The sequence below is a fragment of the Phaeoacremonium minimum genome, assembly GCF_000392275.1.
Source record: "Phaeoacremonium minimum UCRPA7 unplaced genomic scaffold PA7_03_scaffold_369, whole genome shotgun sequence".
Classification (NCBI taxonomy): domain Eukaryota; kingdom Fungi; phylum Ascomycota; class Sordariomycetes; order Togniniales; family Togniniaceae; genus Phaeoacremonium; species Phaeoacremonium minimum.
In genome coordinates, this window is record NW_006921273.1 from 1 (window position 1) to 26417 (window position 26417).

The following is a 26417-nucleotide window of genomic DNA, read 5'->3' on the forward strand; positions in this document are numbered from 1 at the left end:
GGCGGAAAGTAACGATACTTCAGATGCAAGAGGCTGCTGCATGGCTATCACGCTCACCTCGTTCCAGGGAAGCATGAAGCATGCATAACAGCATAGGAGTGATTTCAGGTGAAGAAGGGTAGGGTAGGGAGAAATGCAGCCTGCTTCCTATCTTTTCTTAGGGAGAGCGAGTGAGCGACTCTCACCCACCATCAGTAAACCCCCCTGGCTGAGGAAGTGAAGTGACATCGGCTGTCATCGCGGGCGACGGAGACGGAAAGGTGGGGTCCAGCAAAATGAGAAGCAAATGCACAGAATGGGAGGATGGCGATACCTTTCGAGAAAACCCATGCGATGAACCAGGAACAGGGGCCCCTCTCTCGACGCGGGAAAATTGTACTCCCCTTGTCATCTTGGCGGGCCTCGCGACCCAGGCCCGCTGCTTGGCTCGCCCCTGGTAAGACACCCTTGGACACCCTTGAGAGCCACACACACCACACACACGCCGCGACGGAGACCACCTCGAGAGGCACCACACTTAACACCCCCGGACCTGGGAGAGACCCATCGAAGCCCTCTCCATTGTGACTGGTCCCCTGGACCCCCGGCTCATTACCCTCTACACTACAAAGAACTCGTTGCTCATGTCGTCCCAATCAGACGCCCTTTGCGTCTCCTCTCCTCGCGTGAAAAAGGGCTGGATAGTCCACCAAGTGGGAGAGGACCCAATGCCCTCTCGTGCGCCGCAGGACAAGTCCCGCTGCCAATGCTCCATGCACACTAACTACGGTACGGTAGAGTACTCGAGTGGATGATGAGCGCCATGCTCCGTCGTCGAAAATTCTAGTACAGCCAGCCGTGCCGTATTGATTGACATGGAGTACAATACCGGGCAATGTACCTCTGATCGTGTAGCCAGCATTGCGGCCAGCAATTGGTCCCGGCTTTTGTGACCTCGAGCGAGGGACCGACCCTCTCAAGACCTCCGTGCTAGTGCCAAAGAGAGAAGGCCCGTATTTCCCCAAGGTCCTTGGGTCCACCGTTAGCAGGGCCGTTCCTCGGGCTTGTGCAAGTCGAGTTTAAGGAGGGTACCTAGAGACCCATCGCGACCAGACCCCTGGTCACCCCCGTCATCTTGGTGAGATCTCGCTGGCCGCCGCTCGCCCCATGGATGTGGCTCTCTCTTTGGCTCTTCTCGCCCTACCGTGCCGTACATATGTCCCACACCCTCCTTTACCTTTCCCATTGTCTCTTTTTTTCCGGCGATGGGTGAACCTGACATCTCCTCTCCTTATTTGTCTTGTCTTCATACTTTCTCAAAAAGGTAATCCAACGAGGTGTCTCCTTGTTTGAGATCTGCCTCATCCGTGTATTGGTGCACTTGAGATCAAGCGTACCATGTGTACATCCTAATCCCATCATCTCTATCTGCCGTCCTTCGACCTCTCCTTCCTTAGATTGCTTGCTGCTATATACCCGCCTCGGTGGCTCCTGCGAATCCTGTCCGCCTTTGACGAACATATACAATAAAGGTATCACGCCGATCGATATCTTGATGACCTTCGATGGGCTCATGAGAGTCTAAAAATATCTCATAGCTTAAAAGCTTCAACTTACCAACCTGATATCTACTACCGAATTTGGCTGTCCCGAGAGTCGAGTTGCATTGGTCTCTTTATAGTTGGAACTCCGAGTGACTGGTTGGACGGAAGAGAATAAACAACGGAGCATACGCAACTACTTGGGTGAATAACCCAAGAACAAACGCAAACATGTCGACCGATCTACTTGACTCGCTCTGCCCAGCACCTTTCGTAAACCTTGCGAAATATGTAAACAGCACGGGAGGCTGTAAGTTCATGTCTTAGAGGGTTATAGAATAAGCTACTAATTCATATATAGTTGTTGACGGCAGAATATGTCAGCAAATTGGGTCCTCTTTAACATGCTGTCTGCCTTGCCCGATGACCGATTGGACTTATCCTGACACCTTCAACACCTTGGGTCTTGCAGCGGAATGGGTCGCAGTTGTGAGCACGATCTGCTGTGTATTTCTCCTGGCCTCGTGGGCCTTCCTTCCCGTTGAGAAGACACACCGGCACTACCTAAGTATTTGCCTTACTACCGGTGTGCTCCTCATGAACGTGAGTCCAACTGATGGCTGTGCATCGAAGATTTGGAGAACTGATATTAGGGCATAGCTTGGCTTCGTGGTTCCTCTCGCAGCGCAACCGGATCAGTGCTTCGACACAATCACACCTAACGGTATGAAGTCTAGCTCTGTCTGCGCCGCCTCCGGCACCCTCCTTCTCCTGGGTGGCTGGTCGGGTATCATGTGGGTTTTCCTACGATCTCTGTCTCTGCACCTCCAGATTTGCTGGCAGGTTGTAGTTGGCCGGAGGTTCATGTGGGCTTCACAATTCGCAGGCTGGGGCATTCCCATCATTGGCATCATCCTGGCTCTGACTCTTAGTGGTGTTTCCTTCCGATTTGGCTCAACCTGCCACATCAACCACAAGAACAGTCTTGCAGACCTGTGGATCCCTCTTCTGGTATTCGCCGGCTTCACTATCATTATCCAATTTGCGACATTCGGTTACTGTATCAAGGTCTACTTGGCGTCTCTGGCAGATAACAGCGCCTCGACCGAAGGCTCGAACCTTCCCTCGTACACTAACAGCATCCGTACCATGACACCTCGCCAGGCCTATCGCCGAGTACGAAGAGTCATTCAACTGCAGTGGCGAGGCATTGCAATTGTTTTGATCATTGTTGCCGATGTCATCTTCTTCTCCGTCATCTTTGTTTTCCAGGACAACACAGTCGAAGCTGTCAAGAAAGACCCCACGAAGGCAGAAGACTGGATTGTCTGCTTGGTCCAAGCTCTGGGTGACAAAACCAAGTGCCTGGACAAAGCCAGTAGCTTAGTCGTTAACCAAGCGACTGTTGGTGCCGTATTGTTGCTCCTGGCAGTATGCCTCTACAAGCCCTCTGCAAACTTACCAACGTGATGCTAACAAATGGTCAGATAAACGGCCTCTGGCTCCTATTCCTACTCGGCCGCTGGTCCATGGTGACTGGCTGGCTTGAATTTGTGACAAAGTCTCCCAGCCGTAGCAAGCGGGAGTTTGTCTCCGTCGATGCTCGCCTCGACGATCTTAAGAAAGACCAACGTTCGTACGAAATGTTATCCCGGGATTCCGGGAAGACCATGGTGGACGACGTAGTAACCCCGGATGTAGTGAGTCCTGTTTCACCGGCGGCGATGAGGTCTCCCGCGAGCCCGACCAGCGGGAGACGGACCCCGGATTACTTTGGCCAGACAGCCCGATATCACACCCCAGCGAGATCATTCTCCAGCCCGAGACCGCCACAGCAGGTCACCTGGGACTCCCGAGAGATGTTCGGCGGCCGTGCCCGTGACGGCGAAGACTATGAGGACATGAACCCTCTAGGCATGAACAGAATATGAAGCAGATGACGAGGCCGAGAAAAGAGTGAAAAACAACAAACAAACAAAAAAAAAATCCGAATGTACAAAGCCAAATTACCTACGAACAAAAATCAACCCATGAAGATCTCACGAATGCACTCGCGTGCGCTCACCTATTTGTCGCACACCACAGCAGCATAACAGAAAACTTATCTCTCAGTGGGGGCCACACACCTAATTGGCCCATGTATGTATCTCCTCCGTCTGTACCACAACAACGAGGACAACACCCACTGTCATTTTCGTCTCTCGGATGCAGGATTCGGGCGGACCACCAAGCGCGGCGTCAACGGGACAAATCATGTTTATTTTATTGTGTGATGGAAATGCATAGACACGGTTCTTACAAAGACCTTACCCCTTATATTATCTTATTGGAAAGGTGTGCGGAGTCGCGGAACCTTTTCCATTGTGGTGTCACCTGTGATGGAATGGTGGGCGGTCTTTGTTAATGGGCGGTGGGCGGTGTCAGACGTGTCGGGGCAGGTCAATTATGGACCTATCGGCTGTGTGGAAGGGCTGTGACGGTGTGGATGACGATGATATGCCTATCTCAGACTATGGTTTTGAGTAACGAGATACATGCCTAGGAAGGTATTGGGTCCTCGGTCTCTATTGAGGGTTGGGAACAGCCGCGTTGCACAGCACCGTACAACACAAATCATAATCAAGTCATCAGTCTACTCGGTTAGTCATTACTGAAGTGGAACATAGCGACAATGGTTTGTTGAGTACCCATCAGCTGAATGCATGATGGGCTGGGCTGACCTGATTGAGACTTGGGCCATCATGATCATCATAATCGCCAGTCACTACCGGCGCTGCCTGTGGGGAAGCAAGAGCCTAGTCGGCCATGACTAGGAAGCGTGCTTCGGGGTAAACGGGGTGCGAGGAGGTATGAAATGTCCGAAGGACTTGGTTCTTGCCTACCATTGCTTGTATATACTATAAACCTTACAATAAGTTTCCCTTGGTTGTGACGATAATTCAAGCTTTTAAGCCAACACAACTATCGTCTGGCCTACTACAGTGATACTTTCGCAACTACATGCCATGTCCTCGATTGACGCACCCTTGACTATGTGGTAGCGGCTTGAAGCGTTAAGAGGTGGTCGGAATGCAGAGCGGGAGGAGGATCTGCTCAATCCGGGGTAACTGGTCTGTGACCTCGTATGACTTGCAGAGCAAGCGGGGGAGACAGCATATCTCTACCTACCCTAAGCCGAGATCTCTATCTTGGAGGCTGCTGAAGTGGCCAATGTCAAGTAGCAAAATGCTACCATCATGGAACAGTCCGAGCAAGCCGGACACTTGCTAGATCACGTCATATGGCCGCCAGTCCCAGACACGATTGATAGAGACCAAATTCAAAGTCCAGGCTTCCTTCTTCAAAGTATCACGGCGTTCAATACAAAAGTACACCTATTATCGCGTTGACTACCTGAAGTACGCGATTTACCAGCGTCCTCACACTTTTATGCCATACCTAGTATCTCACTACCTATACTCATCATAGAATCTTTTACTACGTGACTAGCATACTTAGAGTAGAACGTATGACAGTGCCGTTTCCCGGATCCAATCCACACAAACAGCACATACACCATACCAGACCAACACACCGCTGGGCTGCAGCGGCGGCCACGGCACTTCAACTGCATGGTGGGGTGGCAGGCTCGCGCATTCGTTGGCCGAAGCTTGTGAGGGGCCACTGCCTGACTTGCCATCCATGCGTTCCGATGCGCGATTGATACCGAGACATCCGCCGCACTCAGAGAAAGCGCACACGAGCACGAGCTGGGTACGCTCTGTAAGCTTTCCAATCGTTCCGGTCCGAAAACGAATGGCAGGCCTTGCTCAATCCTGCCTTACCAATGTCCTTCCTACACACGCCAAGGTGGCGCTTCATTACTAAGTGTTTTGCTGGGTGAACAATGTTTATTAAAAGCCCCCAATCCTGCCGACCTCGCCGGCGCCGCTCGTTCTGACCCGGCTGATCAGTGTGTGACACCGTCGAGCCCAGGCGAGTGCTGTTAATCTCAAAGCCTGTCTTGCGACACGATGCCGAGCTTCCATCTCGATTCCAACTCGGCGCGGATGTTCGTCATCCTCGCCTTGCTCATCGTCGGCGGATTCTTCCACTGGGCATGGAGGGCCGAGGCCGCCCTGGCGGCTCCATGGGTCCCGGATCCGGCATCGAGGCAGTTCGCCCAGGTGCCGCTGCCAGCCCCGCTGCCCGAGACGAGCATTGAGTCGTACACCCTACCGCTAAGGACAAAGGGAAGGGACATAGTGGACATGACAGGGCGGAGGTTCAAGCTGGCAAGCATCAATTGGTACGGCGCTTCGGATGAGCTGTTTGTTCCTTCTGGCCTAGACATACAACATAGGGAGACAATTGCTGAGACGATCCGCAACTTGGGCTTCAACTCGGTCCGGTTACCGTACGCCGACGAGATGGTCATAACAAATCCGGAGATCATGCCACATTTGTTGACTGCGAACCCGGACTTGGTTGGCTTGAGGGCGCTGGACATATTCGAGGCTGTTGTAGACACATTGACGGACGCTGGCATCGCGGTGATCATCAACAACCACATCACGAGCGCGACCTGGTGCTGCGGTGCCGATCCCTGCGACGCCGGCTGGGCAAATGATCATCTTGGCCCGCTGTGCCGTGTCCAGCAGACCGAAGAGGGATGGATCCAGAACTGGGAAACAATCATGGATCGTTTCGTAGGGAATCCCTTGGTCATCGGAGCCGACCTCCGGAACGAGGTTCGGGGCCTGTGGGGAACCATGCCATGGGAGAAGTGGGCAACGGCCGCAGAGATGGCGGGCAATCGACTACTCAAGATGAATCCAGACTGGTTGATCGTCGTCGGGGGCACCGAGTCCGGCAATGATCTTTCTGGCGTGGAGCGGCGGCCGGTAGAGCTTGACTTCGACGATCGGGTTGTTTACTCGGCGCATGTCTATGCCTGGTCTGGCTGGGGTAGCTACGACGGGCGGTACAGTAAACGCAGCTACGCGAGCTTCGCCAAGTCGATGCGCTACAACTGGGCGTATCTCGTCGAGGGAAACCTGGCGCCGGTGTGGATCGGCGAGTTCGGGGCACCGGAACACCCCGGGCAAGGCGATGCCCATTACTGGAAGAACCTGCTGCGATACCTTAAGGCGATTGATGCCGACTTTGGTTACTGGGCTATCAATCCGCGCAAGCCCAAGGAGAACTCCAAGGAGACTTACTCCTTGGTTGAGGATGATTGGATTACCCCGGTCCTGGACTACCGGATGCGTGACATCACTGGGCTGATAAGGGCGTAAAGATGCTAGGACGGCGGCCTTGAATTTTTGCCATATCATTTGTCCCCGATGAACTGAATAGCAAACCGGGATGGCAGAACCAGAAGGTCTGAGGCCTCGCTCAGATTAAATGGTTCGGCTTGGTATCTTTCATGCCAGATTTTGTTAGGCTTTGGGCAGGGAAACTCGGTCGTATTTCGATAAGACCTCGGAAGGGGCTTTAAAAGCACGTGTAAGGACTTGGTTGGTCTGGTTTCGAGATGTTCTGGCGCAAAGGATCGAATGATTGATTACGATATACCCTCTCTTCAAGTTAGTTACAGAAATTCGAATACCTGTGTACAGTTATCGGTACTTGGAAAGTAACGGTGAATCTTTGTCTATTGGATCATGAGTACTCAGTCGCTGCAAGACTGAGCTAAGGTGAGAATACTCCTTGGGCCTTGGAACTGCCTAAGAATACGACTGTCGTTAGTCCGTACTAGCCACCATAAACTTCCCAGCATATTGAAGGTATGAAACCTATTCCATCAACGCCGACTTGAACTCCGGAGCGGGTATAAAAGTGGGTCTAGTAAGACTATATCTTGACCTCTTCACAACATCACTCCCTCACTTCACCTCGACGCTACTCTCGTCACTCTCAACTGCCACAGGTGCGGCTTCTCAGTTCTTGGGGCGATTCTTTGCTACTATTCATTTCATAATGATGCTTCATTTGCGGTGCCACAGAAAGGGCAGACGAAGAGCGACGATGAATTAGCCGCCTGGCGGCACCAGCAGTTCGAGCCGTCATTCACTGCGGTTGTGAAAGTGTTCACTTGCACGATAGGCACCATACCTGGGCTTAGTGTCCGTGGTATCGGCCGCGCAACATTGACGCGTTGGAAAAGGCCGGTCATGGCGTTGATGTTGTCATGGCGGAACACGTTGGTCGTGCCCATCAGACTCGAGACATTGAGGTCAATGATGGTGATCGCTGCCATACTTTGCCGAATAGTCTGCATGAGATTATTCTTGAACCTAGACAAGCCGTCCCTGATCTGGCCGAAAGAGATGTCGTCGCCTTTCCTGAAGAGCGGACCGGTCGCGTTGGAGAGTCGCGTGTACTCGGTCTGAACAGTGCGAGGCGATGTCGTCAGATTGTCGTCCAAGTGGTCAGTTCCCTCATACGGATCATATAGGCCCTCGCTTGCCAGACTTGATCGAGAGGTTGTAAATGGTGTTATTCGGGGGTCTTGCCCAATGCCAGCTACTTCTGTCAACCTATGAAGGGTTCCTGAGGGGCATCTGAGGCAACTCACAAGCCTGGGAATACAGAAAAGTTGCTGCTTGCTTCTTCAACCGACGCTTCTCCCTCCAAGACTTCCACAGCTTCTTGCCGTCATTGAAGGCCGATATCGTCGCCATTATCGCCCCCCAAACTCCTAAGATAATGCTGAAGGGCTCCATTCAAGACCTCGATGGCCTGGAGCCCGCACTTTTGTCTTGTCTTCTTCAACGGGGTTAGAATTGAGAGTGAGTAAGGAAGAACACCTGAACTGAAGCCATTGGATAGGTTAAGACTTCACCACCCATGCCAAACCGGGCATTCGGCATTTCTAGTCCATGCAGCGACTGTGATACACAAGGCTGTAGGCTAGGTAGTTATGCTTACAAACGGTCATGATAATGCCTTACCATTACAGCGAACTTGGGGGCCACCAACCCCTACTCATTAGCCGAATGGGTGCTAATGTGGACTTTCTCTACTTGTCAGGCGCTGAAGGGATACTGACTTGATGTCATTGGATAGCAATCGAGACCCCCTGCGAGTATGGCTGATAATCCTCCCGCATTTGGCGTCCAGGATGTTCAGCTGGCCTATTGAAGGCACCTTCAACCCGGCTCTATTATCGTCTAATGAACGCCACGCAGCTCCTAAGTCGCTATGAAAAATCGTCTCAGGCACTCCTGCGCGGGACGCAGGCGCTTATGCATTCATATTCCTATCGTTGAATAATTGTCTCGGGTGGTGGTTGAAGATCGTGAAAGCAGATTAGACGGGCGTACCTCCGAGCGCGATCAGGCGAGGCTGGCCGGAACCACGAATCCTTGGCATAGAGTCTTGCCTAGGCTCGAGATATCTATATACCCTGAGTCTGCATGACCTTAGGACACTTCAGCGCCATCTTTTACAGTGATGGCTCGACCTGAATGTGAGTGGCTTAATACCGACAGAGGATGCCGCCTTCGACGGATCTACTCACCCTTCTGGGAATTAGTCAAGTGATTCAAGGAAAGAAATACTCTGTCTTACAACCACAGGTGCCCAGATTCCAGCCTTCAACAATAGATGTTTCCGCTGCTCGAGATCGTTTGACCAGTTTCCGAAGAAGCGATCCACATTGGTCAGATCCTTTGAAACAGAAGAGGAATTTGTTTCGGTCCAAGGAGAAGACAGAAGAGAAAGCGAACCCAGATAATTGGGAGTTCAACTTGTTCGAGGTTGCGAGTTCTCTCAACACGTACTTCAACCAGCCGGACTGGACTTCCCCTGGCGTTGCTCAGGCGTTAATCGATCATGGATACCATCACACACTTCAGCAATTGTGGGAACACGCAAACGACCGGGACTTACAAAAGAAGCAGGAAAAGAATAAACTCTTCTCTCGGACTAGTATATCCTGCCCTTGGCTAGGCTTAGCGGTTGATAGAAGGTCAGTTGACATGCTCAGTCTCATCTGCAACTCCGGCGTCACGCAGCAATGCGTAGATTCGGCTCTAGTCCGGGCCCTAGGCATTAAGGACTATGCAGTCTGTAGGGTGCTTCTAGCGTATGGTGCATTATTTCCCGATTCACGCCAACTTTTCGAGGCCGCACTGCAACAGCAACCTCCAGACTTTGACTTCGTCGAATTGTGGCTATCCGCCCCCAAACGTCCCGAGCGATCTCATGCCTGGAACGGCATGAAAAAGGCGGCGAAAGCACATTCGAACGAGACAGATCTGTCCGTAGCTCTGGCTACATTCATTATCAATATCCAACCTACACCTAATGAGTTTTATGAGCTCTTATTGGCAGCAACAAGACGATACAATCTCCAAAATATAGCGATCCTGTCTCATGGTATTCGACACTCGTGGCAAAGAGCATTTTCTGCCGACAAAGGATCAGCAGCCAGCACTTCCGCAGTCAATGATACGAATGACGAGCGCCGCTACAAGATATTGGACTTTCTTTTGTCTGCTGGTGCCGAGCCCAATACTCGGGAGCTTCGAAAACAACTTCTCTCGGACGTGCGAAATACCCGGTTAGATCATGTCAAGTTGCTCGTGAAACACGGAGTACCTCCACACTTTTCAGAAGCAGACTCATTAGGAGAGACTATCAAGTCCCTCAGGCTGGACCTATTCACAATCCTCATGGGCGCCAGTATCCCGTCTAATGTTCTTCCTGGCGCAGTTGATCTAATTCCTGAAAGTACCGGGGAAGAGCAGCGTCTTCTTATCGTAAAATCACTATCGCGCAAAGGACCCCTTGAAGATGCCCTAGCTCGACAATTATTATGGGCAGTAAGGCAATCTCAACTGAAACTCGTCAATTGCTGTATACAACTCCATGCCTCGGTCGACTATAGGGATGGTAGTGCAAATTGCATATCCATTGCAGCTGGGCGAGCTGATCTGGACCTAGTTCAACGATTATGTGCTCTTGACCCGGCCTCTGATACTACAAGCAGAGCGGTGCCGAAGGCATATGAAGCTTGGCAGGGCTCAAATTATACAAATGTAGTGAAGATTGTTACATTGTTGGTTGAATGTGGTGCCCGTGGACCTCATATACACAACACTATCCTCGAAGCTATTACACGAGACGAAGCGCTCCAGGTCTTGAAAGCTCTTCTTGTACCAGGACTTGAAGGTCCGCCTGCTGCAGCAGCAGTAGACAAAGCTGTTAAGCTTGGACGGACAGATCCTCTTCGACTGATATGTCAGAATTCTACGATACCAAAGGAAGCCCTCGCAGAAGCTCTTGACTACGTGCTTGCAGCACCTGTTTTCAGCAAGGAGAAGATGATTGTACTACTCGTAGCTACAAGACCACATAAAGATATTCTGGAAAAAGAGCTCAGCAGTGAAAGACTCGAGAAGCATTCTCAACGTCAAGAAATTATTCGTTTGCTTCTTGATGCTGGGGCTGAAGTCGACGCTGGTGGTGGTGCTGTCATACAGTATGCGATAGCCAGAGGAGATTTATCTGCCACTGAAGGCCTGCTTCAACGACAGCCGAGTATAGCTTCGCTAGCGGCAGGACTAGTCAGGGCGCTTGCTGTCAGACCATTGGGAGCCAGGTACGCTCTGATCGAAAGACTGCTGCAGGTGAAGACTACGGGAACAGATATTGGCAAAAGTCAAGCTCTTATTCACGTAACTCAAGAATTGCGCAACGGAACGGATGACAGGAAGCTTCTTGAACTTCTTCTCAGAAATAATGCATCCGTGGATCGTTCCAATGGGGAGGCTTTGAACAACGCCGTAGCAGCAAGGTCGGTGCCAGTCGTGGAGTTGCTCATGTCTTCCAAGCCATCCCCTCGGTCCATTGCAAGAGCGTTCACGACCGCCCGAAAGATTGATGACCAGAGTTCAGCCAAGTATCCCATATATGAGCTTCTCTTGATTGCAGGTGTAGACGAAGGCCAGGCGTCTGAGGCACTGATCGAGCGAGTTCGGAAAGACTCTCTAGACTTAGCTCTGCCCAAACTTCTGCTCAAGCACGGCGCCAATGTTAACGAGCGTGATGGTGAAGCGTTGAGGATAACAATCGCCGCTAAGAGTTTGACGCTTGCCGAAACACTATCTGCGCCAACACTTACCAGAACCGCAGCCACCGCAGCGTTTGAGAAAATTCGACACGTCCATATGGATTCGGTGATGCGACTACAGTTTTACGAGCTACTCCTCTATAAAGATGTAAAAGAGGATGAGAGGAGGGCCGCGCTCATATCTTCCGTGAAGCTCCTTGACTTTACACTCGCAGCAACGTTGTGCACGCCTTCCCTGAATGAAGCCTCCATAACAAGGGCATTCTCTGTGGTTATAGAAGGTGGAATGGAGCCTAGTATGCGGTTCAAATTCTATAAGCTTCTTCTAGACAAAGGTGTAGCTCCGAAGGAGCATGACATCGCATTGAAATCTGCGATCAAGGCTGGGTCCTTCCCACTCACCGAGTTGTTGTTAGCATATCCTCTGAGCCCTAGCTCCGCAACTTCCGCGTTCTCCACAGCGAGAAAAGCAAAGCTGGACACCTCGCTGCGATACAGGATCTATGCTTTACTTCTCGAAAAGAACATTGCACAAGGTGAAATAGACAATGCTCTGCGAAAAGCATGTGCTAGTACCAGCCGCCATCATCCGACAATCTCCTTGCTGTTGCAAAAAGGGGCTTCAATCGACTCTGAGAGAGGCGAGGCGTTGTTTAATGCTGTATCTCAGGGCGACATGTCGTTCTTCCAATTGCTGCTGCAGGGCAATCATCCGGCTAATTCAACAATCTCACGCGGATTTGAAAAGGCTATAAGTCTCGCAAAACACCAGCGTTTTCCGATAGCGAAGATATTATTGACACTTGGAGTCGATGCAAACCTACGGTCGAGGTTATTAATTGACGTAGTTAAGGATGATGACGATGAGCTTGTCGGCTTGTTGTTACAGCCCGGTATTATCGCATGGGATGTGGCGAATGGATGCCTCTTGCATGCAGTCCGGTTTGGCTACTTGAAAATCGTCGAACTACTTATCCAGCACGGAGTGCCCCATGACACAATTGTCGCCGCGTTCGAGGATCTCCTCCAATCGGGCTCCGTTGCTGGGAAATTCAATGGTATGGAGGTGACGGAGGCTCTATTGAGGGCTGGTATTCCTCGAGATATCCTAAACAATACACTGGCCAAGGTGTTCCAAAGAGCTTTACTGCAAATCCCTGGCTCCTTGGTGGCGTTGCTTCTCAAACATGGCGCAGAGGCTGACACTGAAAAGGCCGTGTGTTTCACCGTCGCCGCCCAAAAGAATGATATAGGAGTGTTTGGGCAATTGGCTGCGCGAGAGTTCAACCTCAATGTTGTAGTCTGGGCGTTGATCAAAGCCAGCAGCGAGGAAACAGAGGTTCTGGCATGGATTAATATATGCTTGGAACAGCCATCGAAGAGAGGCCGTATTCACGAGACAGCAATGTGTCTCACTATGCTAACTTTTCCAAGGGGTCAGACCCTTCTAAGATTACTCCTAGATCAGGGATGTGATCCAGGCTTCGAATTGGAGTCCGGAGACAGTCAAGAGAAGGTGACATTATTGATGTGGTCTCTGGAGAGCGATCGAATGATTAGTGATGACGCCGTCCTCGAACTTCTTGCATGCGAAGGGTAAGGTATGCCCCAATTTACCAATTCTAGACTGACATCGTGCTAATGATAAATCAAAGTGAAGCCAAGCTTCGTAACAATTACATCCGCAATGTCAGCGATGCACATGGCAGCATCGCAGGGGCGCATCGAAGTCATGCGGTCTCTGATCAACCTTGGGGCAGACCTTGATTTGCGCAATAGTGATGGCTACACACCCCTATGCTTAGCGACGTCGTCAAGAAATATGGAGGCCATGATGCTTCTCATTGGCAGCGGTGCACCACCAAATGATGGAAGCTTACAAATAGCAGCTCGACTTCCGGATCTTGATGCAATTCGATTACTGAAAGAGTCAAATCATGATGTCCACTGGCCCTGCGAATCCTTTGGTGGCAGACCGCCGCTCGCCGAGCTCTGTTTTGGTGGGTGCGGCCAAGGGCCGATATGGGAACGAGATATAAAGGATGCAATGCAACTTCTCCTTCCTTTATTGGATCATCAGTGGAAGTTTGATGGCAAGACGATATTGCACCTTGCGATAGACAACGACAGCTCCTCCATTCTACTAGTGAGGGCCTTTCTCAACATATCTCAGATTTGGAGAAGTCCTAGTAGAAACGACGATTACCTCTTCATCGACTCGCGGAGTCTTTGTTACTCGCCAACTAAATATGTTGAGCTCTTGTGTCGAAGCAAGCCGGTAGGAGAAAGGACTGGGCTCATCGAATTGCTGAAGACTGTGGGTCGTTTCGATCCACCACGATTTTATGCGGAGACAGGGGACCAACCCTCTGGGTCACGTGGTCTGCCGGGGCCATTAGCAGCTACCATGAGAGAGGAGAGGCAGGCCGAGTGGAAGAAGCAGCAGGAGCTTCGACGGCAAGATGAGATGGCAGAGCACCAGGATAAGAAAAATGAAGAGCTCAACCGAAGAGCGCTCCAGCGACTTGAGAAGGAAGCTGAGGAGGAGATGAGACTGAATCAAAGAAAGGCACAATTGCAACGCGCTGAGGATAAGAAGAAGTTTGAACTCATTCGTGAGCATCATGAGCGACTCGAAGCCCAGCAGCTCGAGGCAGCGCAAAGACAAGCCGACCAAAATATAGCTCAAGAGCTCAGGCGCCAGAATGCCATGCAGCAGAGCCAAATGCAGCATCTTGCTGAGCGCCAACGACTCGAGGCTGCACATGAAACATCCTTGCACGAGCAGAAGCTTCAGACACAGGGGAGGGCTTTGATGTTGGAGTCAAGTCACATGGAACGCAGACAGGAACAGGAACACAAGCACCAGGCTAGGATGATGAGAATGCAGATCGAGATGCTGGAGCAGCAGACAAATGCAAGGAGAGCAATAACAGCTCCAGGGTACCCCGAGTCTGTGGACTAATCACACTTTGTATAGTAAATAGAGGAGGTGCTCTGATTTGGTTATCAATTTTGAGGCAAGCTAGTTATGAGAGGACGTATTTGAAGTATTGTATTACAAAAGCAAAGGCGTGCTCTTTTATTGCAGTCAGACTCCTGCGACGAATAAAATATAGTTCGAGTATTTCCCAAACGGCCCTTCGCGATCTATAAAATTGACACATTTTCAGGATTGACGAGAAAGCTGTCTCGACCTGGTGTCAAGCCAAATTAAAGGAAGGTTAGTTAAACCAGGGTATATTATTAGTATTGACTTTCAGATGCGCTAAGGTATAGCGTGCAAAGCGTTCTTATCATCATTTCCGCTAAGCATCAGACCAGGGGCTATCATCTGGATCTGAGTCTTGGAAAATGTCTCCTTGGGAAGAAGAGCCCCATGTCGCTACTCTTTGCACTGACGGATTTGGATCTTCATCTATATTATAGATCAGTCCAAGAAGAGAGCTAGCAACATTCGGCCAATGAGACTCTTCTACCCTGGTACTGATGAGAACTTGTAGCCATGCTCTCAGAGAGTTTTTAGTTGGATTCGTGAATCCAAAGCATCGCGCGATGGTTTGGGCTGCTCGAAAGTCTTCTCGGTGGCTGCTAAAGAAGGTCAGACAAGCCATAGCCTTTTTCTTGTATTCGTCTGCCCAGTCCATATCCTTATCAAGTTGAGTATAGATAAGTGCAATGCTGATTTGCTTAGCCGCCATTGTACACTGATCGTCTCCTTCCCCGTCGTATGTCTCCGTTATTGGCGTATACACAGGGCTGCGGAAGAAATCCCAGCGTTTTCTTGCTTCTGCCATCGTCGATGGCAGATCTCTTAGTGTGAATCCATCTAGTTCCGTGTCTTTGTTGATTAGATGCATCACGATTCTGGCGTTGCCAGCTTGCAACGCTGCAAGCCATGCCGTTTGATACTTTCCGCTCCTGATAATCAGATTTGACTTGGCATCGTGCCGAAGAAGGATCTTTACAATATCGACCTGGTTTTCTGCGCATGCTGCTATGAGAGCAGTGCCGTAGTTCCCCACTGAAGCTACAGCATTGATATGGATGCCCTCGTGCTTGATTAATCGTTCCACGCCACTGACCGGCCCACGAGCGCAGGCAGCAATGAGGGCAGTGCCATATGGGCCCTCCCGCGCTCGCTGATTAACATCAGCGTGTTTTTCCAAAAGGAAGTCCGCAACTTCCGAACCGATTTCGTCGTACTGCATGAATGCTGCTATCAATGGGGTTCCCGGACCCTTTCCACTTGTCGCTTCAAAGTTAACATCGGCACCGTCTAGTACTAGGAACCTAATGAGTCTAGGCTGATAGTGCGTGTTTCTTCTCATAACAATATCCTTTGATTCTAGGCTCCAAGATCCTGACTGGGGAGCAACTAGCAAAGGGCTACGATCCAAGAGGGACACGTCTACGTAATCGTATTGCAGCGGCCGGCTCAAGTCGTAGAGGTCGAATAATTTTTCTATCAGTATGGTTTGCTCTGGATACCAGTAGGTCGATTGACAGAGGCAGATGAGTGTTGCTCTTGCAACCTCTTCGTAGCACTTCGACAATGACTTTTGAGGATTCAGGAAGAAAGCTATCATCTCATCGGAAATGAATCTTGTTGGCTGCGAAAAAAAACCCAAGGCCTTAACGAGATTGATGAAGGTGTCTCTGAGAGGTGGAATATCCTGAACATCGATCGAGGATTCCATACTGTCGAGTCCTTGATGGCCCTCTGGCTCGATATGTTGGCTCATTTCTAGAAGAGCCCGTGATCGAGACCTAAGATGAAACGTCCAAGGGGCAAGCTCGATAATGAATATGATGATCAACCAGAGGAACCAGAAGACAGAGTCAGATTCCTTGAATTTTGGGAAATCCCGAAGGCTTGTTTGCTGTTGTTCGACTGAAGGTACATGGCGACTCTGCAATTCTTCATGTGTTGAATCTGAACTATCATTGGCATCGCAATCATCATTGTTTCGAATCTCCAGGTCCCAGACTATGGGATCAAGCTCCAGCGACATCCAGTCGTCCGGATTGGCGGATGTGGCCAAGGTCTCCTTGACTTTGATGAAGCATCCAGTTACAAAGGTCGTAAGAAGTTGACGAGCATCTTCACTCTCATACTTATAAGAATCTAATCGACTTCTACTTTCTTTTCGACGAATACGAGAAGAAATACTACTTCCTGCTCTGTATCTCTGAATATGTTCCGTAGGAGGCTCAAGCCAAGCAGAAGGAGAGAAGATGTATGATGCTGCTTGTCGCTCTATATCTTCTTTGACAGGATCTGAGAAGTATTTTTGCATTACCCGGTTTGCCAGATGGACGAGCCAACGACGACAGCCAGGGGTCGGTGGCTTTGGGCCTAGAAACATCTGAAGTAGCAAGTTGACATCCTTCCTGTCTTTGTATGGTCTAATATAGAGCCACCAACTTTCACAAGCATCCTTGTAGAACTCGACTAGCTCCGGAAATGGTACCTTGGTCTGCGGGTCGACAGGCACATTTTCCGGGTCATAATATAGTAGTGCTTTGAGGAGGAATAAAGGGACGAAGTGGCTGACTTGTTCGTTTTCGTGCCGCTCAAAATGCTCCTGAACGGATAAATGAGAAAAACGAACATATTCATCTTCCGTAACGAGGAGAAATTGAGATGCTTTAAGTAGGTCGTCTGCATCTACCAATGCTGTTTGAAAGTCGCCGGTCCGCTCAGGCTTTTGACTTGCTGCTGCAACGAGCAGTGTGCTGAGACTCGATCCCCCATGAGTTTGAAGCCATGCGCAAGCTCTGATAACGTACGGTCCCCAAGCTGGGTCTGACTTGATCGTCTCAAATGTGTTTTCGTATGCTTGTTCGAGGTCCTTGGGCGGTCTTGCCAGTGCATCTTCAATGTCATCGGCAGTGGGTAGTCGCAAAATATATTCAAGATGTACAGCTGCCCATTGAAACCTGATACGCAAGTGGTCCATATTAGCAATTTCTTTCAACTACTTGACAATTGAAGCATGAGATAAATCCCTGTACTTACATTGTTTGGCTCTTTTTCGAAAAAGTAGTCTTAATTTTTGCTTGTAAATCTAGAGGAACCTTGAGAATACCTTCTCTGTCAAGACGGTCTTCGACAAACCGATCGATGTCACCCTTGTTGTCATCAACAGATATTCTGAAGTGCTGCTCATGATCTAATTGCTTAGTGATTTCAGGTAGCTCGCGGCTTGAAAGGACGACTTTAACCTTTGAGCTCGACCTCCCCGCTTGTGTAACTTTCTTGATGACAGAGAGTAAGTCCTCGCGAGCGCTTGGGTCGCATTCGTCTAAGGCGTCGAGCACCAGTAACACATCATCGTGGCAATCGATAGCGTCACGAAGCATTGATCCACAGTCATTGACATCCAATTCTTGTGAGGCAGCGTCATCAGGGCTTTTCCGTTCGAAAATTTCCACAACCTTGGCTGGCAGCACGTCGCATCGATGTAATAACTGTTTGGTGAGACTGCACAAAATATTCGGGGAGTTCCTCCTACTAACGTCATCCCTACGACAGTAGAAGAATGCCACAGATTTATTCTTGTATGCGTGGTTTATAACGTCATCGTCGTCACAAACTCGAATATCAGTGTGGTCCACGATTTTGGTGATCAATTTCGTCTTTCCGGCTCCCGCTAACCTTTTGCTAAGCTTCGCTGTATGTTATCAGAAGTTTGAATGGAACTTACGGATACCATGAATCCAGAGAATATTCTCCGACCTCGACTCATCCCAGCCTTGATATTCGTATTTTTCGAAGACCCAGTCTCCTGTGTCGGGAGTGCGATTTGCTTTAGCAAACTTGTGGTGATCGATATGCGGAAATTTGGATAGCCATCGAAGGACTGCTAAGCGTTCCTTTTTCTTCTGCTTGTCGATAATGGCCAGGCGGTTCCGCTCTTGTTCACTCAGTATTTCCGTTTGCCCCCGAAGCAATGCGTCAATACCCGTCCCAATGCCATCTCTTAGTGTCCATAACTGCGCCTGAAGAGTTTTCTGGGATTCAAGCAAAGTGTGTAGATCACCCTGAGCACCCAATCTGAAGCGAGTTGCAACCTCTTGTTGCAAGTCACACTGAATCTGAGTGGTATCTTTATCAAAATCCGCTATGCGATCGGAGCTCCAGACGGCAATCCATGTGCGATGAGCTACACCTTTGGAGTAGTGGTCAAAGGCAGCAATAAGGAACCTCAATGTTCGCTCATATAGATCAACTAGAAAGTCCTCAAGTGTTGACATGTTGTCTCTGTCTTCGGAGTTCCAAGCGTTATTAAGTTGTCGTTCGTAAACATAGCCTCGGCTCATGATGATAATGACATTGCTGAGACCCTCAACAACCGATCGTGCAACCTTCTCTTTTTCGACGGGTATCTAAAATATAGCCTGGGTTCAGCTTAAGCTCAACAAATGCTTAATGAAGACAAATCGAAAACAAGATCACGTACTTGTATAAGCGCCTGAGCGATGGACCAACCTAGACTTGCCATCGGCTGAGCACTTGTAGCAGCTGTGCCAGGATCTTTGAGTTTACTCAGCGCCTCAATCGCCTTGTCCCACAGACTATGTAAAGAGAGCTTTTTCTCTCCGAACGAAACTTTCCATTGCGCATCTTCGTATTCCTTCTTGCGATTTTCGCAGGATTTGCGGAGACGGTCGGGCCAGAACACCTGAGTTGGCTCCGGCTCCGTTTCCGCGATGGCGGCATCGCCTTGAATATTTCGAGGCTGTGTTGGATTGAGTATGCTTTGAAGCCTCGATTCTGTTTTGTCCGGTAATCGTCTTCGGGCTTTCGACCAGTAATCGTCCCTTACAGCGTCTTCGTCCATGACTAGCCGCTTATCTCTGCTACTAATTGTTTTGCAATGAGATCATATTGCGAGATTTGATCGGGCAAGAAAACTTGTATTTATAGCCGCAGAGCTGATCTAGCAGCTTCAGCTTTGCACATGGTAGACAAGAGGCTCCAGAGGTTGGGATCAAGCGCCGCCGTGGTGATCAGCCAATCGCAATGGACTTGAGGCAGACCTGGCTGCAGCTGCAAGCCACATTCCAATCGCCCCCGTGTTTCTTTTCGCACCTGGAAAGAGTCTGTCTATTGAAGTTGATCTGGGAAAAAAGTGACGATTCTTGATACAAGAGTTCGTGACTGCTATGCAGATGATGTGAAACGGGAGAATTATTGATTTTGACAAAATTACTCCATTGACGATAGAACATTACTTGACACAACCTGAGAAAACATGGCTAGTGGACTGACTGGCTGAAGTGACACGTCAGGACTTAACGTTATGGATTTAATTCATGAGATGTTTGTATACTATTCTATATTAACCAAATGATTGGTTGAATTCATGTCATATTTGTTCAGATAAAGTTATTGGCATGGCTTGAAGAGCCCCTGTTAACCTTAAATATCGAGGTGCTTGATACAGTGTACGTAGACTAACCAACAATTTTCTTCTTAGAAGAGATGATGAATACTCGCTAACACCTTTTTCTACACAGATAGATATATGTTGACTACGTAGGTAAATACCAGGGTAATTATCTGTAGTAAACGTATTCAAACGACTTTTAGCTAGGCTAGAGGCGTGTTGCTCGCTCGACATTAAGCGCGACCTGGACACTATAGAGAACTTATCGGAGGGAACAATACGTCACTGATAAGCCTTATCGTGAAATGCGATTTGGAATGAAGGGGAAAATGTTGAGATCCAATTTGGCAGGTCGTCAATTCCAACCACATCAATGTCAAACCGCTCTTCAACCGAACAAAATATCGTTCCAACTTCGATCGAAAGTCAACACTTTGAAGAGCGTTATACTCAACGACCATTGAATACATAGGATATTCGAAGGTCTAAACACCAAGATACTGTCGCGTGTTCGGACGACCCTATCTCGATAGCTTACGCGATCCGAAAGCATCCCCTGGCTGACAAGCGCTTGCAGCAACTGTCATACACTTGGATGGATGTCTGCCAAGGGAGATCGCCTCAAGGATGAGGTACACTTGCCGCAGCGTTCTTCCACAGGCAATATGCTAACGTGCGCATTAGGGGACCCGACTTCAGGTCGTCACATCGGGAGCCACAGCTGGTCTCATCTCTCGGTAAGTCTTGCTGCGATATGACACTTCACCTCACCGCTGGCCGTGGCAACTGACTAGTCATGGGCAGCTTCATCGTAGCTCCCCTCGATGTCGTCAAGATCCGCCTCCAATTGCAGACGCACTCTCTCTCCGATCCTTTAACGCATCGAGACGTTCGCGGCGGACCGATTTACAAGGGCACTTTGCCTACGATTAAACAAATACTCGCCAATGAAGGGCTCACGGGGCTGTGGAAGGGCAATGTGCCCGCCGAGCTGATGTACATTTGCTACAGCGCCATACAGTTCTCAGCCTACCGCAGCATGGCACAGCTACTGCAGCGCACTTTCGGAGAGGGGCGAATACCGCAATCGGCAGAATCCTTCATCTCCGGCGCGGCAGCTGGCGCAGCGGCCACGGCGACTACGTATCCCTTGGACTTGCTGAGGACACGGTTTGCTGCGCAGGGCAATGATCGCGTCTATACGTCACTGCGGGCGGCGATTGTGAGCATAAGTAAAGACGAGGGGTTCCGGGGTTTCTTTAGAGGCCTTGGCCCGGGATTGGGGCAGATCGTACCCTTCATGGGCATCTTCTTCTCTGTGTATGAGATGCTTCGGCTCCCTTTGGGTAGGCTGGACCTGCCGTTTGGAGGAGGGGACGCCGCTGCGGGCGTGATGGCTAGCATAACTGCAAAAACAGCTGTATTCCCACTCGATCTTGTGCGCAAGAGGATACAGGTGCAGGGGCCAACAAGGAACCGCTATGTTCACAAGAACATTCCGGAATATAACATGGGTGCTGTCAAGACTCTAACGACGATTCTCAAGACCGAGGGAGCTAGAGGCTTGTATAGAGGTCTGACCGTCAGTCTGATTAAGGCTGCACCAGCTAGTGCCATTACGGTCTGGACATACGAGAGGATGCTGAACCTTCTCATTAGTATGGATGACAAAAAGGAAAGGAACAGCATCTGATTGACTAGACAATAGACTCTAATTAGACTCGCCGAAGCGGCTGCTCCGAGACAACTCAAGTTCAAGAGAGTCCTTCACTCGCCTTGAGTCTAGACGGGGCTCTTCACAATACTCTTCAACTAGGTTAGAAACTCAGTATCCAGTATCATCATCGAATACCGTTATTGTCTGGTCGTAATACAAAGTAAATTTGTCTATACCTCATGCCTTATGGTACAATCCCAATACATCCATCGTGATATTCGATGAAAATTTATTTTCCTTTCTTCACCCAGCCCTCAACAGCCTCCCGCGTCTCGCCAACCTTGTCACCCACATATTGCTTGCCGACCTCAGTATGTACCTTGGCAAAGCTCCAGCCCTTCTCCACGCTCTCTCGGATGCTCTTGTGGGTATCTGCCACGACAGGGAATCGCTGCTCGTACGTCCATGCCAGGTCGGACACGTTGCGCATGGTGATGGGGATCACAGCCCAGCCCGCGCCAACACCAAATGCCAGTGGCACGGTGGCTCGGAAGAGAATGTTGCTCCGCCGCGTGACGATACTGCCCGCCATGGCCGCGACCAGCACGTAGATCATTCCCGGCATCAGCTTCTCGCCAGACTCGCGGGGCGGCGCCAGTGATGCGACGGTATCGGTGAACGACTTCTCGAGGTGGAACGCTTTATCCATCGTGTTGTTAACGGCATCCTCAGCCGCGCACGCCTGCCGGTACAGGAAGAGCCGCGCCTTGCGAATCTGCACAGCCAGTCTGTCGGTAGGGGTCGGCCCACGAGACACCTTGCGCTCTTCGCTGGGCGCTGAGAGCTCTGCAGGTTTTGATGTCGCGGGTGGGAGAGTGGCTGTTGAGGGGACGGCTTCGAAGTCGTCGTAGATAGGCTTCTTGCTCTGTAAAAAATAGTCAGCAACGGGCTCAATTGACAAGATGTCCCGTGCACTTCACTGGATTGCATCTTACCTGTGCATATGACTCTGGGGCTTCGGCATGTGCTACTCGTGGAGACAGGATCACGCCTCCGACGAGCAAGGACGCTGCCAACGGCACTGCGCGCTGAGCGATTTATTAGCTATCATTGAAGCATCATTTGACTCTTCCAGGCCAATCTTACCCGTTGCAGCAGCACTCTCGCAGCCATGGTCCGCTCAATTGGGTTGTTTGGAGGGGAGATTTTGCGCCGGGCAGGAATCTGGGAAGGTTCTTGGATGAGGTCTTGATACCACCTGCAGCCAACGCCGCGGCTATTTCCGGAGCTCGGGGCGTTTTTTCCCTGCTCTGAATTTTTTGGGGCGGGCGTCATCTGGCTTCCCGCACGCCGCCGCCGAGGCGCACCAAGACAGCCGGCTAGCTGGATCTTAGCCTTCCAGACGGAGACCCAGATTAAAGCGCCGGCTACGGCCTTCAAACCCCAAGAGTCTCGTGCTCTACAACTACGTCTCCCGTTCTCCTTCCTTTACATGTGTTCTTCTCCAGTGGCATACCGCACATGAGTTGCCATGTCATCGAAGAGAAGACAATTGAAGCATGATCAAATCCATCCAGCGCCATCCACGGGTCTCGTCGCAATGCCTCCTCCGCCGCCCAGCCATACATACCCACCCATCGAGGCGATGGCTCTCCGTCGCAACCGGTGCGACTCATAGTGATCTACGCGCGGTGCCGGCCTCTCATACCTCTCCTGGAGCACAGCAGGACGATGCCATTCTACGCCAGATATTCGACTCTCCATCCGCTTGGAATGATTTCTCCAAGACGTCGCGCGGCGCACTGCTTCGAGGGCTTCATGTTGGCCTATTCAGGAACGCCTACCTTACCGGTCCGGGCGGGTTCCCGGCCTTCGCTCGAGTCACTCTACATCGAGCGCAGAGGATAGTGGATAAGGTGCTCAGTGCGAGCTCTTTAGCAGAATATAAGGATATTGTAAAGGACCTGGACCGTCTGAGTGACCTCCTGTGTCGCGTGATAGACTTGTCCGACTTCGTGCGAGTCACCCATCCCGACCCGAGGATCCAGAATGCAGCGTCCGAAGCTTGGTCGATTGTCTACCAGTACATGAACCAATTGAATACGACTACGGGTCTAAATGAACAGCTGGGCAAGGCAATGGATACTCCTGAGGTCACGGCCTCGTGGTCCGAGGAGGAGATGACAGTGGCGCAAATGCTCAAACTTGATTTCATGAAATCGGCTGTCAACCTACCACAGAGGTCGCGGGATCGTTTTGTCGAGTTATCGCAACAGATTAGCGAGGTGGGCTCTAGGTTTGTGGATGAGATGGCACCGGAGCAGTCCATGATTGTCTTGCCCTCGAGCAAGTTTCAAGGAATGAACCCAGTGATTGCGCGACGGCTGACCCGGAAGGGCTCGATTTATCTTCATAGCATGAGTTCAGAAGCCGCCGTTGCACTCCGGAGCGTCTTCGATGAAGATACCCGGAAATCGATCTACTACGCCTCACGCACAGCATCGAGCAGATCAGTACGACATCTTGAGACGTTGCTCAGGTTACGCGCCGACCTTGCCGAACTGGCGGGATTCGAGAGTTATGGACACATGACTCTTCGAGACAGGATGATGGCGAAGTCGCCAGAGGCCGTCGAGAAATTTCTTCAGGGACTCGTCAAGAAGAATGCCCCTATTGTGCGGCAAGAGATGGATGACCTGGCAAGCCAGAAACGACACTATCAGCACAGCTCCGCAGCTGTCATAAATGCATGGGATAAGGATTACTATATGAGCATGATTCGAGACTCGATGAGGTCGAGGCAGCGGCACGATGACTTCCTGTCAGCATATTTCTCGCTCGGGACGATAATGCAAGGTCTGTCGAGGTTGTTCACTCGGCTATATGGCATACGACTCGTGCCCAAGGAGACCGCGCCAGGTGAGACGTGGCATTCTGACGTAAGGAGACTCGATGTGATCTCAGATACGGACGGTCATGTCGCAGTTCTGTACTGCGACCTCTTTTATCGAGAAGACAAATCGCCGAACCCAGCGCACTTCACAGTTAGGTGCTCCCGAGAGATATCAGAAGGAGAGATTGCCGAGGCAGCCAATGCAATGCAGGAGTCAGGGGACATGCCTAACTTCGCTTCGCCCGAAGATGCGGCGAACGATGGAATGTCACTCTCTCGAAGCAGCGGTGTGCTGAAGCAATTACCAACCATTGCCCTCGTCTGCGACTTCCCGCAAAGCGAGACCGCGGGCGTCAAGCCTGCTTTCCTCACATACTTCCAGATGGAAACGCTGTTCCATGAAATGGGCCATGCAATTCATTCCATCCTGGCACGGACATCCCTCCAGAACGTGGCAGGAACCAGATGCGCCACTGATCTAGCAGAGCTTCCATCAACCCTAATGGAACATTTTGCCGCTGATCCCACTGTGCTGAGCCTGTTTGCTCGCCATTATGAGACCGATGAACCCCTAGACTATGAGGCTGTCGCCGAGAGATTAAAGCAGTCGAGGAGGTTCGAGGGATCAGACACAGAAAACCAGATCATCCTAGCTATGCTTGATCAGAAATATCATTCGGCGTCAGCAGCGGACCCATCCTTCAACTCTACAGACGTGTTCCGCAATCTACAACTGCAGTTCGGGAATATCCCCGCTGACCCACCAGGGACAAGGTGGCAAGGCTTCTTTGGGCATTTGTTCGGCTATGGTAGCACATACTACAGCTATCTTTTTGACCGGGTGCTCGCCGAGCGGGTATGGCGAGTGGTTTTCTCGTCAGGGCAACAAGAAGGTGCCATAAATAGAGAGAATGGGGAGCAGTTGAAAGAGAACCTGCTCAAGTGGGGAGGCAGTCGGGATCCCTGGAGATGCCTGGCGGCCGCGCTGAAGGATGATAGGGTAGCGGACGGGGATGAAAAAGCGATGGCCCTGGTAGGAAGCTGGGGCATGAGCAGGAACGCCTAGACAGGCCTAAATGAACAAAATAACTTCGGGGACATGAGCACTCCATGTACACTACATATCAAAAAGCGATCGCAGCTCACGCCAAGGGGTCGATATCCCTCTTGGATAGGCTGAAGCCTTGAAATGACAACCAATAAACACTTGCATGACACATCGAGTCATCTCTTGAACCATCCTGTCATGTCGTGTCGTGACTACTGCTGGGCAACCTTCAAATAGGCTTTCAATGCTGACATCGGGTACTTTAACAGCAAACGCATGTGGGTTAAGAGCTGCCAGGTTGAGTGCTGACCGCATACCTCAAGGCAAGAAGCTCTGGCCACCAGGGATTCGGTAAGTTGGGTAAGTCGATCGGGGAAGTTAATACCTCGAACTCATCAAACGGCTTATGGGGTCGCTAAGCATGAAGCTCCATTGGGATCCACGTCAATCATATCTCGATTGGAATATCAGTTGCCCATCCAAACAGTCGACAAGGGTCGGCCGCGGCGATGAGAAACTTGGGCAACGAATGGGGCTCTTTTGGCAGACGTTGCAATGCAACGATGGCCTCCACTGGGCCAGACTAATTGCTGACGAGAACTGAGCTCTAAAATAGCTCCCACAAACTGGACGACTTGGGATGTTCCGCGTCCATATGGAGTTACCGCTTTGAGATAGAAGTCGATGGGCATTGGACACAGCCTCATCTGAGACCTCTCTGGATACTAAGGCGGCGAATTGTCGAGTCTTGTCTGCATGCAGCTGCTACAAGGGAGACTTCAGTACCAAAGAACCATATGCATTCTTCATTCGTGTAGCGTCATACGAACCCGATCCCAA

General features: G+C 50.6%; 5 protein-coding genes across 5 annotated transcripts; 4 read left to right on the forward strand and 1 right to left on the reverse strand.

The window, feature by feature from the left end:
* Positions 1–2246: 2246 nt before the first annotated feature.
* UCRPA7_4782 (putative g-protein coupled receptor protein) lies at positions 2247–3402 on the forward strand (the record flags this gene model as incomplete). Its single annotated transcript, XM_007917342.1, has 3 exons — positions 2247–2951; positions 3008–3156; positions 3222–3402. The coding sequence occupies 3 exons, from the start codon at positions 2247–2249 to the stop codon at positions 3400–3402; spliced, it is 1035 nt and encodes a 344-aa protein (XP_007915533.1).
* A 2131-nt stretch (positions 3403–5533) lies between these two features.
* Positions 5534–6799, forward strand: UCRPA7_4783 (putative endoglucanase e1 protein; the record flags this gene model as incomplete). Its single annotated transcript, XM_007917347.1, has 1 exon — positions 5534–6799. The coding sequence occupies one exon, from the start codon at positions 5534–5536 to the stop codon at positions 6797–6799; it is 1266 nt and encodes a 421-aa protein (XP_007915538.1).
* A 13775-nt stretch (positions 6800–20574) lies between these two features.
* On the forward strand, positions 20575–21672 carry UCRPA7_4784 (putative mitochondrial deoxynucleotide carrier protein; the record flags this gene model as incomplete). The annotated part of the gene is made up of 4 exons (XM_007917343.1): positions 20575–20580; positions 20664–20716; positions 20784–21325; positions 21398–21672. 4 exons carry the CDS (start codon positions 20575–20577, stop codon positions 21670–21672), a joined length of 876 nt encoding a protein of 291 aa, XP_007915534.1.
* Positions 21673–21925: 253 nt separating this feature from the next.
* Positions 21926–22809, reverse strand: UCRPA7_4785 (putative mitochondrial protein; the record flags this gene model as incomplete). The annotated part of the gene is made up of 3 exons (XM_007917338.1): positions 21926–22561; positions 22632–22724; positions 22783–22809. The coding sequence occupies 3 exons, from the start codon at positions 22807–22809 to the stop codon at positions 21926–21928; spliced, it is 756 nt and encodes a 251-aa protein (XP_007915529.1).
* Positions 22810–23723: 914 nt separating this feature from the next.
* UCRPA7_4786 (putative mitochondrial intermediate peptidase protein) lies at positions 23724–25595 on the forward strand (the record flags this gene model as incomplete). The annotated part of the gene is made up of 1 exon (XM_007917335.1): positions 23724–25595. One exon carries the CDS (start codon positions 23724–23726, stop codon positions 25593–25595), a length of 1872 nt encoding a protein of 623 aa, XP_007915526.1.
* Positions 25596–26417: the final 822 nt, after the last annotated feature.